The sequence below is a fragment of the Clarias gariepinus genome, chromosome 10 (genome assembly GCF_024256425.1).
Source record: "Clarias gariepinus isolate MV-2021 ecotype Netherlands chromosome 10, CGAR_prim_01v2, whole genome shotgun sequence".
In the NCBI taxonomy this organism is placed as follows: Eukaryota; Metazoa; Chordata; class Actinopteri; order Siluriformes; family Clariidae; genus Clarias; species Clarias gariepinus.
The window spans coordinates 25883854-25896294 of record NC_071109.1 but is presented as its reverse complement, the minus strand read 5'-3'; the positions used below and the strand labels follow the sequence as shown (position 1 = coordinate 25896294).

General features: G+C 41.4%; 1 protein-coding gene across 3 annotated transcripts in view; it reads left to right on the top strand.

Annotated features, from left to right (window-relative positions):
- The window catches only part of atp8a1 (ATPase phospholipid transporting 8A1), a 140153-nt gene that overhangs the window by 98999 nt on the left and 28713 nt on the right, over nucleotides 1–12441 (top strand). For all 3 annotated transcript variants that reach the window (XM_053505565.1, XM_053505567.1, XM_053505566.1), the window contains 2 exons: nucleotides 2206–2389; nucleotides 5692–5802. In XM_053505565.1, the coding sequence (XP_053361540.1) occupies nucleotides 2206–2389; nucleotides 5692–5802 (295 nt within the window). The remainder of the gene's footprint in view (nucleotides 1–2205; nucleotides 2390–5691; nucleotides 5803–12441) is intronic.

Below are 12441 nucleotides of genomic sequence, written 5' to 3'. Positions count from 1 at the left end.
ACGTCACACGGTTCGGAGGAAACACGTGATAGTCTTTAAAAAATATATTATAATAAACTGTCAAACACATTATTATACCTGGATGGATCGTACTGAACCATCAACTTCCAGGATCAAATGTGGTCGTGCAAATTTAACCATAGAAATCAGAACACACCGTACAACAAGAACTCACATGATTAGGAGTGAACGTCAGTGTGGCCAGAAGAAAACCAGTTGTTTGTAAAGCTAATCGTAAGCTCAGTTTGCTAGGGAGAAAATTGATGGATCCTATTCCAGAGTGAAGAGTGCATCCGGGTAAGAAGGGAAGCACATGAAGCAATGCACCCATCACAAGTCTCTGGTGGCATTGTTATGATCTAGGGTTGTTTCAGTTATTCAGGTCCAGGCTCAGCAATGTTATGCGGCAATAAATTGAAGTCAGCTGATGATCTGAAAGTAATGAATGATCATGTTATCATATCAATGGAGTTTTTCTTCCCTGATTGTGAACGAGTGGTTCCGGGAGCATGAGCAATCATTTTCATACATGACCTGGCCGCCATGTTGTAATCAAAGTTAAAGCCGGTCAAACAAAATATTATTCATAGTGGTATCCCATAAACCTGTTGTTTGAAAAGGCAGCCGGAGGTACAGTCAGAGCTGCTGTTCTGTAAGCGTTAACATACAATATGGAAGTCCATGCTATTATAAGATAGACTGTATGGCTTGTATTATCCAAGGTTGTCTGCAACAAACTTTTTGCTGAGAGCACCTGAAATTCCACAGCTGGACTCTTTGGTTCTGAGTCAGTGTGAAAGGAGCATTCCAGGTACAGGGTGGCAAAAGGCAGAAAACTATCCGGATTGCAGTCTAGGACAAAAGCAGTACAAGCAGTTTTTGTAATGAGTGCTCACAATGAAGTTCCTCGCATTATGTTCTCTATTTCAGACTGGCCATCGGCGCTAGGACAGACCACAGGTTAATACATTGTATATTCCCTCAGCTTCAGAGCTTAGGTCGTAATGAGAATAAATGGCGATTGGCAGCAGAGAAGTAGTGCTGAGATTTCCCCTGCGAGGAACAGCATGTATAGTTTGTCCATGTCCCTCAGCACCTGTGTGTACTGTATGTCTAATCTCAGTCTTCCTGGTTTTTGACCCTGTAAAATGCTCGAGATCAACCCCTCATCTCCATTTCACCAGCACCTCATCCTGGGAAACCAAAGGCACATGTTCCTCCCGCGATTCGGACTTCTTTTAAACTCCATGGATGTCTGAATGTCTACAGCTTCTGTTCAACCTCTGACTGAACCTGAAATACAAGCCAACCCTCCTGCTGGGCCCAACAATTTATTATAGCATTTCTAAATGTTGGCTGTCGTCATTGCCATAATAATAATCTGTCCTTAATTATTTTAGTATGCGGAAAAAAGATACATGGATACTGGAATGATATTTGATATGGCTGTTATCTTAATATGATGCCACGGTAAGACACTGTGCTGAGCTGGAGCTCACTAGTCACGTTCGTTTACAAGAGGGGTCATCAGTTGGATTTGACCCAGGGCCAAATACTCACAGAGCAGATATTGTTTGAGCCAGACGCAATCCAACAAACAAAAACTCTCTCACACACCTCAGACACGCTCACACACCTTTACACTGAAAATAATAATGGATATATAATGCAAAGATACTAACTTTTAGTAGAAGGTTATTGCATTATGTTAGATCAATAGTGATCTCAAATCTTATTTAAAACTAGTTAATAAGATGTGGATCATCTTTTCATTGTCTTGTTCCAAACTTTACATAAGTAATGAGGTTTTTGGTGCTAACAACTGTTCCCATATGTCTGTATGCTGCTGTCCGACTGTAAAGGACGCATGCGCACACGGATACACATCTTACAGCACGTGAGAGTATCACCTGTGTGTAGTTACGCAGGTCTTGATATGACTATATTCACTACTTACATTAATAAATACAGATCCATGAACATCCGTTTTAATTCCCATAAAAAAAGGGTTTGAAGGACATGATGTGGCCGGAGAAAGCTTTATGACCGATTTAAGCCTTATGCAACAAAAAATCATGCATCTCAACCTTTATTTTCCTATATTTGCAAATGAGTGCGAGAAATTTCGCATTTTACACTGAATGCTTAAAAAAAAATGGGTCATGTGTCCGGTTGGGATTTATCTTGTGTCATGCCTGTGTGCAGGGTTTCTCCTTTGCAGAAGTCAGAGGTGGTGGAAATGGTGAAGAAACAGGTGAAGGTCATAACTCTCGCCATCGGCGACGGTGCCAACGACGTAGGCATGATCCAGAGCGCTCACGTGGGTGTCGGCATCTCGGGCAACGAGGGACTACAAGCTGCCAACTCTTCTGATTATTCTATCGCACAGGTGAGAGACACGTACACCTGGAGTGGTATTAAGACCTGGCTGTTGAGCGAGGGTATACAGTATATATATATATATATATATATATATATATATATATATATAGGGGAGTGGTGGCAGATAGCCTGCTTCAAAATTTGGCTTTTTTTATTTTAAAACATTAGCACCAGTCAAACAGATAATCTTAAACAGGACCTTTTATGCCAAATTTACTTTTTTTGTTACTTTTTTTTTAGTTTTGACATTTCGGTAGGTCTCCAGTATGTGCGTGTCTAAACATAAATGTAAAGTAGAAAAAAAAAAACATTTCATCTTTTTTGTCCCGTTTCTATTTTTGTACTGGCTAGGGCTTAAACAAGCCAAGTAGATTTTTTTCCTTAGTTATGACCTCATATAAGAGGATACCTCATCCCCAAACTTTTAGCAAAGCTCTGCTGTTGGGGCATGGCTCAAAACGTATCTCATTTACATAAACACTGAAACAGTACATTTTTCAATATATATTTGACGTATAAAAAATTCATCATCAGAGAAGGGGTATTTCAGCTGGAGCATTAACATACTTTGGGGCATCCCTGGGACCAGAGTTAACTTAAAGTAATGGTAAAATATGGGGCTGGTAAGTAAAAGTTTTTAACACTCTAATTTTGAATGCAAAAGACAAAACAAATCTATAGAAAAATATACAGCAATTTTTAAAAATGTCACCAAATACTTAGGTCCTACTGGAATCCTAAACTGGGCCAAATGGATAAGCCCAACAGATCGGTATTCGAGTGAAACAAATGCATATTACTGTATCTTATACAGATGATTGATTAGAGTAATCATGATCAGGGCTTTATTCCTTGTCATGCACTTATACAGGTTGCTTATAAATTGTCCTAATTTTCGAGAACGAGCCAAATGCCTACCACTTTATTAACTGTAATAGATCATTAAAATTATACAGGCTGGTAGAAATAACTCTTCCTCTATACAAAGGTGCAACCCAACACACGTAATCTGATTGTGCTACTCCATCACAATCCATACATTTGCCCCGTTTTTGAACGCAGCTCTCGAATACTCTTAGGAAAATGTGTTGGCTTGTGATAGATGTCGTAGCGATAGTTTGGTTTAGAGGAAGACCAACATGTTTGAATGGCCCAGTGTTATGCCTACGTTTGCGTAACTTTTAGTACAGCTTTCGTCCTGTAGAGTGAATTATTGCCTGGCAGTGTAGAGATTAAAGCAAGTTTTAAATAGTCTCACTGTATCAGATGATCCTTGTCAAAACTGTAGAACTCCCTCTTTGATCATGTGTTCTTCATGTCGGATGGCACAATAGAGATAATTTTTAATGATGGTTAGCAGATTTAAGCTGTCTGCTTATGTCAACAATCACCAGACCCATGCTGAAAACATATTTTAAATGGTCGCTTGCTGAAACGCAAACTTTTGTCACTTTCCTGTGATAAGCAGGCACTACATAATAAATTCATTAAACACTCTAAAAATATCCGGAGTTATCTGTTCTCAGTATATACTACTGTTATCTACATAACACCAAGCCTAAGACCAAAGTCTTGATTTGGGTCAAAGGTTAAAATGCGCAGTCAAAGGTGAACAGGTGAGCAGAATCCAGGAGGATGTAAAAGGGTCAAGCAGGTCTTTTTACACAGCAGCAGTAATAACCTTATCCAAATCTCCTCTGTCTGTGAAAAGGATCGCTTTCTTCCTATGTAAACTTAATTAATCACGCTGTGTTGTAGCACGGAGCACAGGTTTGATATTGTCCAAGCAGCAGTGCGCTTGTAACAGAAGTACGGCGTCTCATGTGTCAAGGCTGACTATCTGTCAAGGCTATTATTTATTTCATATTTCATGCACTTACTCATGTGATATATGTCATAACATAATGCCACTTGGCCTGCTAAAGGCTCTGTTTACATCGTATCACGCTCTGCCTTTGCTACACGCCATCACAGCAGTCATCAAGGTTTTCAGCATATACAGTATATGATGATAAAGAATTATGGTGGATTGCAGAATCTTTTATAAACTGGTCCATAAACCACTAACTAATTGGTGGCCAAAAGTAGCCTTTAGACAACTTTAACATGAGTGAGTACGTTCTACTGGTATAAATGTTTTGGCTTTTAACCTAATGTTGCTCAGGAGACTCCTTTTTTTTTTTGGGATGTTTGTAAAGGGATTCCAGTTTCGGTAGCTAGTAACATGTAGGTATCAAGTACCTGGGTCAAGCAATATATTTAACATGGTGAAATGGTTTCCGGTCTGGAGAGTTGTCCTGGGACTGTTTAATAAAAAGGAAAGAAATGTATATTTAAGGATAACATGATCTAGTATAAATACACTAGATGTACTGTATATTTCTGTTTTTAAAGAAGTTGAGTGTAATATTCTTGTATTTTGACCATTTAGAGCAGTGACGATGTTATATGCGGTAGGATATACCGGAGAGTCGGTTCTGAAAAGTGATGGAAAGTCCTACTTCAGCTGGCGTCTTGAGCTTTACAGAAATCAGCAGAATTTAAGCTCCAGGCTATGCAGTCATACGACACTGCTCTGTGTCTGTCAACATCCCTTTTCCCAGCGTTCCAGAAGTTGGCCAGCTCTTACACCCTAAAGCGTTTTCCTTTTTTCCCCCTCAAGCCCCTATCCAACTCACCCTCTTTTCGTTTAATGCAACCAATCTTCTTCGATTTGATTTTTAAATTGCATCGGATTAAAGATGGAGAGATGGCACGCCTTCCTTAATTTCACTTCAAATTATCCAATGATGAACAGCTGCTAGATCACTGATCTGGCCACAAGCCTCGTTAATTATGCCTGGAGAGGATATTGCACAGGCTCTTTTAAGCTATCAGAAGATTATAAGACACCGTAAGAAGCGAGCAGCTTGCCTTAAATACAGGAATCATCAGCTCCCCATCACTGTCCAGTTTCACCCCCGAGAGAGCAATAAAGCCTTTTTTCTTTTGCACTCCTTTTCAACACCTCATCTAAAACGTAGCCTGAGCGAATCTCACAGGGAATGGAAAGCTCAGGAATGTCTGTGGAAGGTCCTGTGCTGTCCTCCCATGTAGTTCTTGGCTTCCTACAAACAAACACAGATAAGATTATTTCTTAATTTCAAAACCTATAGCTTAAAATAACTCCCTCTGTCTTGGCAGATTAGCTGCAATAATTATATACCATAGATCAGTGCAGACGTATGCCGAGTGTATAGCTATACCATTCCACTCCTCAACCACATTAATCTCTTTCTCTCTCTTCCTTCCCTCTCTCTTTTCTCACAGTTCAAGTATTTGAAGAACCTCTTGCTGGTCCATGGCGCCTGGAACTACAACCGAGTTGCTAAGTGTATCCTATACTGCTTCTACAAAAACATTGTGCTGTATATTATTGAGGTAAGAAGCTCAGGGCACAAAAGCTGAAAGTTGCTTGTTTATTCATTTAATTGAAAGGAAAATGTCATGTGGTTCTATATTTCCTGTGTGGCTTATAAAGGCAGAAACAGAATGACACATCAGCCATTAATGTGCAGGCCATAAGCGTGCCAGCCAGTTCGCACAAGAAGCAGCAGCTCGGCTGGAATGCGGCTTTTCCTGGGTGTCAAGCCCACGGGTTATCCATCTCCAATGCCATTTGACACTCCGCAGAGCCAGTGCCGATAACAGCTTCAGAGGCTCAACCTAGAGCAACTTGTCAAGTGAAAGAGATGCAATCAGACGCAGGTTTATCAGCCTGGGTGTTGGGGCAGTTTGATCTGCACATGGTGGCTTTCAGTAGGAGAAACACATAGATGATGTGATGTGAAAAATGAGTTAAGCCGAAGTTTAAGTGTATATATATATATATATATATATATATATATATACACACACACACCAGACCAAGGACTTGCACTGCAGTATAGTAGGGGTGAGTTGTATGAAAACCCTCAGCATACTTAAAAACAGTCTATTCTCTCAAGCATACACATTGTGATGATGCTTCCTTGCAGAAAAAACATATCAAATCAGAATGACAATTGCGAGTTAAAAAGTTTTGGCCCATCTAGAGTTGGACTTGTTGTTTGCCTTTAAACAGTACATTATCTGTGCTTAGCAAGCTATGTTAAAGGTTAAGCCTGTTAAATCTTTTTTAGTATAGCATTGCTTCCAAAAGTTTCTGAGGCTATGTGGATAATGCTAAGCAAAGCCACAACAACCTATGCAGCTCATAAGGGTGTTTATCTCAAACAGAGGGAGGCTCCTCCCTAACTATGTCTAAGTTGGACACTTCTTCGGATGTAAAGGCTTTAAAAACCACAGTGAAAGCTCTGGAGTTCCTCACTGATAGTCAAACATCAAACTGGTCTTAAAGCTGATCGATCCCAGAACAGGCCAGATGCCACATATCTATCTTCTGTCAGTAAAACATCAGTGGTTTGAGACGAAGGGTGCCATATTTTCTACAAGCAATCCTTTTTCCAGCTGTCTTGCCCTTCTGTGCCACTTGAACTGTGAACTTTCCCCCTCGTTCTCGGTGTGTATTCTGTGTGTATTGCTAAAGCTCAGAAATGTTCTACAGATTCCTGTCTCTTTATTACAGAGCTGGCTTGGATCCTGAAGGCATGAGCTCAGAAATGAATCCGTTTTAGATACCTGCTGATAATATCTTTGCATTAAATCCTGCCTGTGTCTGCTTTTGATATGTTCTAGATAGTGGAGTTGTAATTATTATGCGGTCATCTGGTGCTGTCTTGTTCTTTGTATCTGGAGAACGCACATATATGCATGTTTATGAACATTTTATGAAGAGCGAGATCTTTTTTATACTTCATACTCTTCTCATAGATTCCAGAGAAAAACTGGCATTATTACAACAATATGTAGTTTAACAATCAGAGAGATTATTTGGTGAAAGGTATTCACTAGTTGCCAATCTTTACAGAAGTGGACGTCCCAGTATTCACCCCAAGGTCAGGACGTGCAGTGCTACATCTCAGAGCCTACAGGCCTCACTAAGTATGTTAAATGTTAAAGTCCATGACAGCACAATTAGCAGAAGACTGAACGAGTACGGGGTTGCCAAGAGAAACCTCTTCTGTCTAAAAAGAATTTTTAAAGCATGTGGCACAGCTGAGGCGTTATTTAAGACCAGGTTGCTTTGATAGCAGCCTTCAGCTCATCTGTATTGTTGGGGCGGGTGTTTTTCATCCTCTTCCCGACAATACTGTATTCCATAGATTCAATAATGGGCTCAGGTCAGGCAAGATGGCTGGCCGATCAAGCATAGTAATAACATGGTCAGAAAACCAGTTAGTGGTAGTTTTGGCACTGTAGGCAGGTGCTGGAATAAGAAATCAGTATCTCCATAAAGCTTTTCAGCAGGCGGAAATATGAAGTGTTTCTAAGTCACCTACTGTAGTAGACAGCTCTTGACTTTGGACTGTGGAAACTTTACAATTGTTTTCAAGCATCTCCTCGCATCTCCTCCCTTTCTCCGGACTTGATTTTCAAGTGCAAGTAAGACACTTCTGACATTGTCTCGGAAGTGGCTTGATACAAGGAATGCAACAGTTGTTGACCATTTCTTGAAAAGTTCTGTGCGTGGTGTCCCTTGATGCATTAACTCCACTCATTGTGAAGCTCTCCCATCCCACTCTCCTCATTGAAGTGGTCATCCCTGTTGCTTGTGCACTCTTTCCTACCACAATTTTCCTGAACATTTCAACTTCCCATGAATATGCTTTGATAGAGCACTTTGTGAACAGCCAGCTCTTTCAGCGAAGACCTTCTGTGGCTTGTGGAGGGTGTCAATAATCATTTTCTGGACAACTGTTAAGTCACCAGTCTTCCCCATTACTGTGGTTGTGTGTGCTAAACTGGCCCAAGAGATACACTGTTTTTAAATTCCTATACGGTTCATACATACTCAAACTCAAAATGAAATAATATAATATTTTTGAGATACTGGATTTTTGCTGCATGCTGTACTAATCTGATTTTTTTTTAAAAAGTCTTAAAATGTTACACTTGACATTAAATAAATCTAGAGTATACGGGTTTCACATTTTGAATTAAATAATAAAAAAAATAAATCTATGACATTCCAATTTTTTTAAATGCACTGTTTATCCCAGCACTTCGTTGTTGATTATTTTCCTGTAAGAACATGGGAAATCAGGTGTCATGCTCTGTACCTTACACAATCTAACTTGTAGGACCCTGCTCAGGCCTTTGTATTAGCTGGAGGGTTTTGAACAGGGTCGGTCACATTACACACTTTCTCATCAGTTTAGCATTTCTTAGTCTTTTTTTTTTTTTTTTTTTTTTTTAAACACAAGCTCTGCAACTACAACAACCACATAAATTTTCCGCCCTAAGAAAACTGCATATTTCTGGCCTCTTTTTAAGTTTTGAAGCCTGTTTTTAACCCGAAGCAGAGCTGAAAAAGGGCCCAGCTTTTTGCTAGGTCCTGGTGCTGTTCTCAGCGCACCTTTTGTTGTGGCTGGAAAATGAATCCCCCGGCCTGCTGCAGGGGGTTTGTCATTATAATAGAGGCTGCCTGCTTCGTTTCTCTGCCTCCCGCTGTATCAAACACCTCAGCTTTGTAAGGGCCTGACATCCAAGACACTTGCTTCCCAGGGGGCCGGCCAAAGAGATACATTTGTCGCACTAATAGGTTTACCTTTGACTGTGTGTGCCTTTTTTCTTTTTTTTTTTAAATCTCATTTCCCAGGCTGTAACCTGGAAGAACAAGAATGAGGATGTTAATGTGAATTTTAACCTTGTAGAAGCAACTGAGTGTGTGTGTGGTGCGTCTTTAAGCAAACCACCACTTGGTTTTGGGTGTTAAAAGGGCTTTGATTCACTCATGCTAAATAAAATGCATCATTTATCACAACTACTTGATCTAAAGCGCTGAGTGGTGCTGTGATGTCATCTCTCAAAATGGCATTTTCATGCTAATTTTATTTGTGGTTCATGTAAACGGTCATTGCAGTGTAGTTTTAATCAGGCTGAATCTTTTCCTGGCCCTTTATCAACATAACTGAATGAAATGTCCATGTTCTAGAGAGTTTTGTCAGTAAAAGACTCCATACATTTTTGCTGCTAGTTTGACTGGAGCATCTGAACATAACAGTTGCTTAACAAAGGTGTTCCATCGACTTTAAAGGCAGTGTGGTTGCAAAACTATTCCATGTTCATCTTAGACGATGTGACACTATAATTTGATTATGAACAATGACATCATAATGCTTGTTAATGTTATTTCTCTTCTCAGCTGTGCATGCATGAAGATGTACCCGTCCACCAATGTGTGTGTTAATTCTCCAGTTTAAATACCCCTTCGATAATGTACAGTATTGTATGTAATTTTTCATGCCTTAAACTCTGTTCATTTCACTCCTCCACCAAATGGACCGTTTCGTTGTCGGTGTCGGCTACTGCTGAGCCACACCCTTCCAGAGAATAGCAACAAGCTGTGGGACGGTCTCTTCTTCTATGAGGTCACATTAGGGGGAAATCTATTTTTGTTAACACCCTGGCCAAGAGAAAATTTTTAATTGAAAGGGCACATAAACAAAAACTAAGAAACGTTATAATTTATTAGCTTGCTAAATGTATTGTGCGAATACATTGCAGTTCATTGCAATAAAACTCTAAATCAAGTTAGAAGGTATATAAAGACGTACAAAATTAGATCTTAGAACAAACAACCCATGCCTAATCTCTCTCACACACACACGCACACACACTGGCCGCCACCGGTTCCACTGTGCTGTAATTGTCAAGCAGGACCGGTGACGGCTCATCAGCAGACATCACTCAGGATGATGGACAAGTGGCATTTATGAGGCAATTACACAAGGCCGGTCGAAGCGGAGCGGTGCACAGAAAGAGCTCCGCACGGGGGGAGGCCCCGGCCACAGCAGCCTGCCTGGTGCCCTCATTATCCAACTCCTCACCCTTTACTGCTCAGCCTCTCTGTGTTCCTACTCCACTACACGCTGCCAAAGTATTCACCACCCCCTTTCCTTCAGTCGTGTCGTGTTGGGGCGCTTTTTACTCTCAGACTCTTTATGTTCGGGAGAAAGGCAGTGGGCCCCGTCTGCATTTTAAGGACACAGTTAAGGAGCACAGGGGCCTGATGGGGTGGAGAGGACAAATTCCTCTCTCCCACTTTTCTCTCTCTTTAACTAATTCCCCCCTTTCTGACTCTCATGCATTTTGAATAAGCTTTTTCGAACAGCAGACTTTAGAGTTGCTAGGGCTTTTTTTTTTTTTTTTTTTTGTTAGAGTTTTCTAAGTCTCACTGGCCCATTCTCATTTGAAACACACACACACTGGAGGCACTTGCTTTTACAGAATGTGCAGTGGGGGAAGAGGGCAGCCACACCCCATTGCTGAGCTGAATGAGAGCGGGAGGAAGAAAGGAACGGAGAGGAAAAGCTGCAGCCTTAATGAGGAAATGAATGCGTGCCTCTCTCCGGAGAGTCCCAGCGAGACGGAGAGAGCAACAGGCCAAAACACTCAGCGACAAAAACGCATTTAACTGCTGCCTATGAATAGAGATGGTTTTATTTAACACAACAGTACAGCGAGGGCTTAGTAAGCTGGGAGATCTCACTGCACTAGAGCGGGACTTTCACTACAGCATGCGCGTTAGCGTGAGCGCAAAGACAAAGTGTTTACAGAAACAGAACTCGGCCGACCTTCCTGCTACATGGGAAGAAAACAGGATTTGGCTTTTGTGTGTGTGTGTATATGAAAGAAAGAGAGAGAAAGAATAGGGGTCTGAGGGGCTGCAGCCTTCTTTTAAAAACAATATCACGGTAGAATGCACCTGATGGAGAGCAGGGTGGGAGTTGGAATGGGAGGGGCGGAGTCCGGGGGTCCGCTCCGTCTCTCACCCTGGGGGTGTGAAAGGGAGGGGCAACAGACATCTGTTTTGGGAACATTTTCACACATTGCCTTGCACCGGTGTGTGTGTGTGTGTGTGTGTGTGTTAGGGTGCTGCTGATGCTTTGAGGGGCCTCATTTGGGGGCTCTGTCAAAATCGAGAATTTGTAGCAATTCATGCTTTCATAATGGAGTTAAATGAAGCGGGGAAATGTCCGCCTGGTTCAGGGCCTACGCACCAATCCGGGTGTCTGCTCTCCAGCCATGCCACACACACACTAACACACACACACAAGCAGCGTATTGGCATGCAGGCTCGGTGTTATTCTGACATGGGAGAGCAGGAGCAGTGCTTGACTTTATCCACAGCTAAAACTGCGCTTACTGCCAAGCTGAGCATCTTTTACTTCGGAAATTAGACTTAAAAAAAAAAAAAACATAGTGCCATCCACATATATTATATTTGCTAGTACAGTATTTGGCAGACACCCTTATCCAGAGCGACTTACAGTTTAATCTTATACATCTGAGTAGTTGTGGGTTAAAGGCCCTGCTCAACTTGGTGGTGCCGGGGTTTGAACCTGGGACCTTCCGATCAGTAGTCCAACATCATAACCTCTGTGCCAAATCTGGCCAATGCAGTATCAATACTGCACAATTTAATATCCCGCAGATCGCATAGTCATGTTTTCATATTCCAAGCCAGAAGTCTTCCTCACTATCTGTGGTCCCTAAGGGTGTTGGACAGGAAGCCAATGACCTGCTCTTAGTAATGGACATACTGTATTATTGTATAAGGTGGTACTCATGGCCTCCGTGGCATATGGTTTAGATACACCTTATCTTTCCTTCTTCTAAAACTCTCCTCATCCTACACATCCTCTCATCCCCCACCCCTGGTTCTCCCCTAAGCCCCATAACTCTCCAAGGCCAGACCGAGAGTAGATGTTCCACTGATATTAGACAAGTATTTGTGGTTTCTCTTTTATACCAAAAAAAAAAGAAGGCGAAATTACTCCAGGCTTGGCTGGTTAGAGCCTCACAAAATAGATCAAGCAGGAGAACTCCAGTGATTATCCTCCTCTTATCCTCTCCCTCCAGGCCGTGAGAACCATTACAGTGCAAAAAGAAACCTGTTTTCCAGTCCTCGATCCC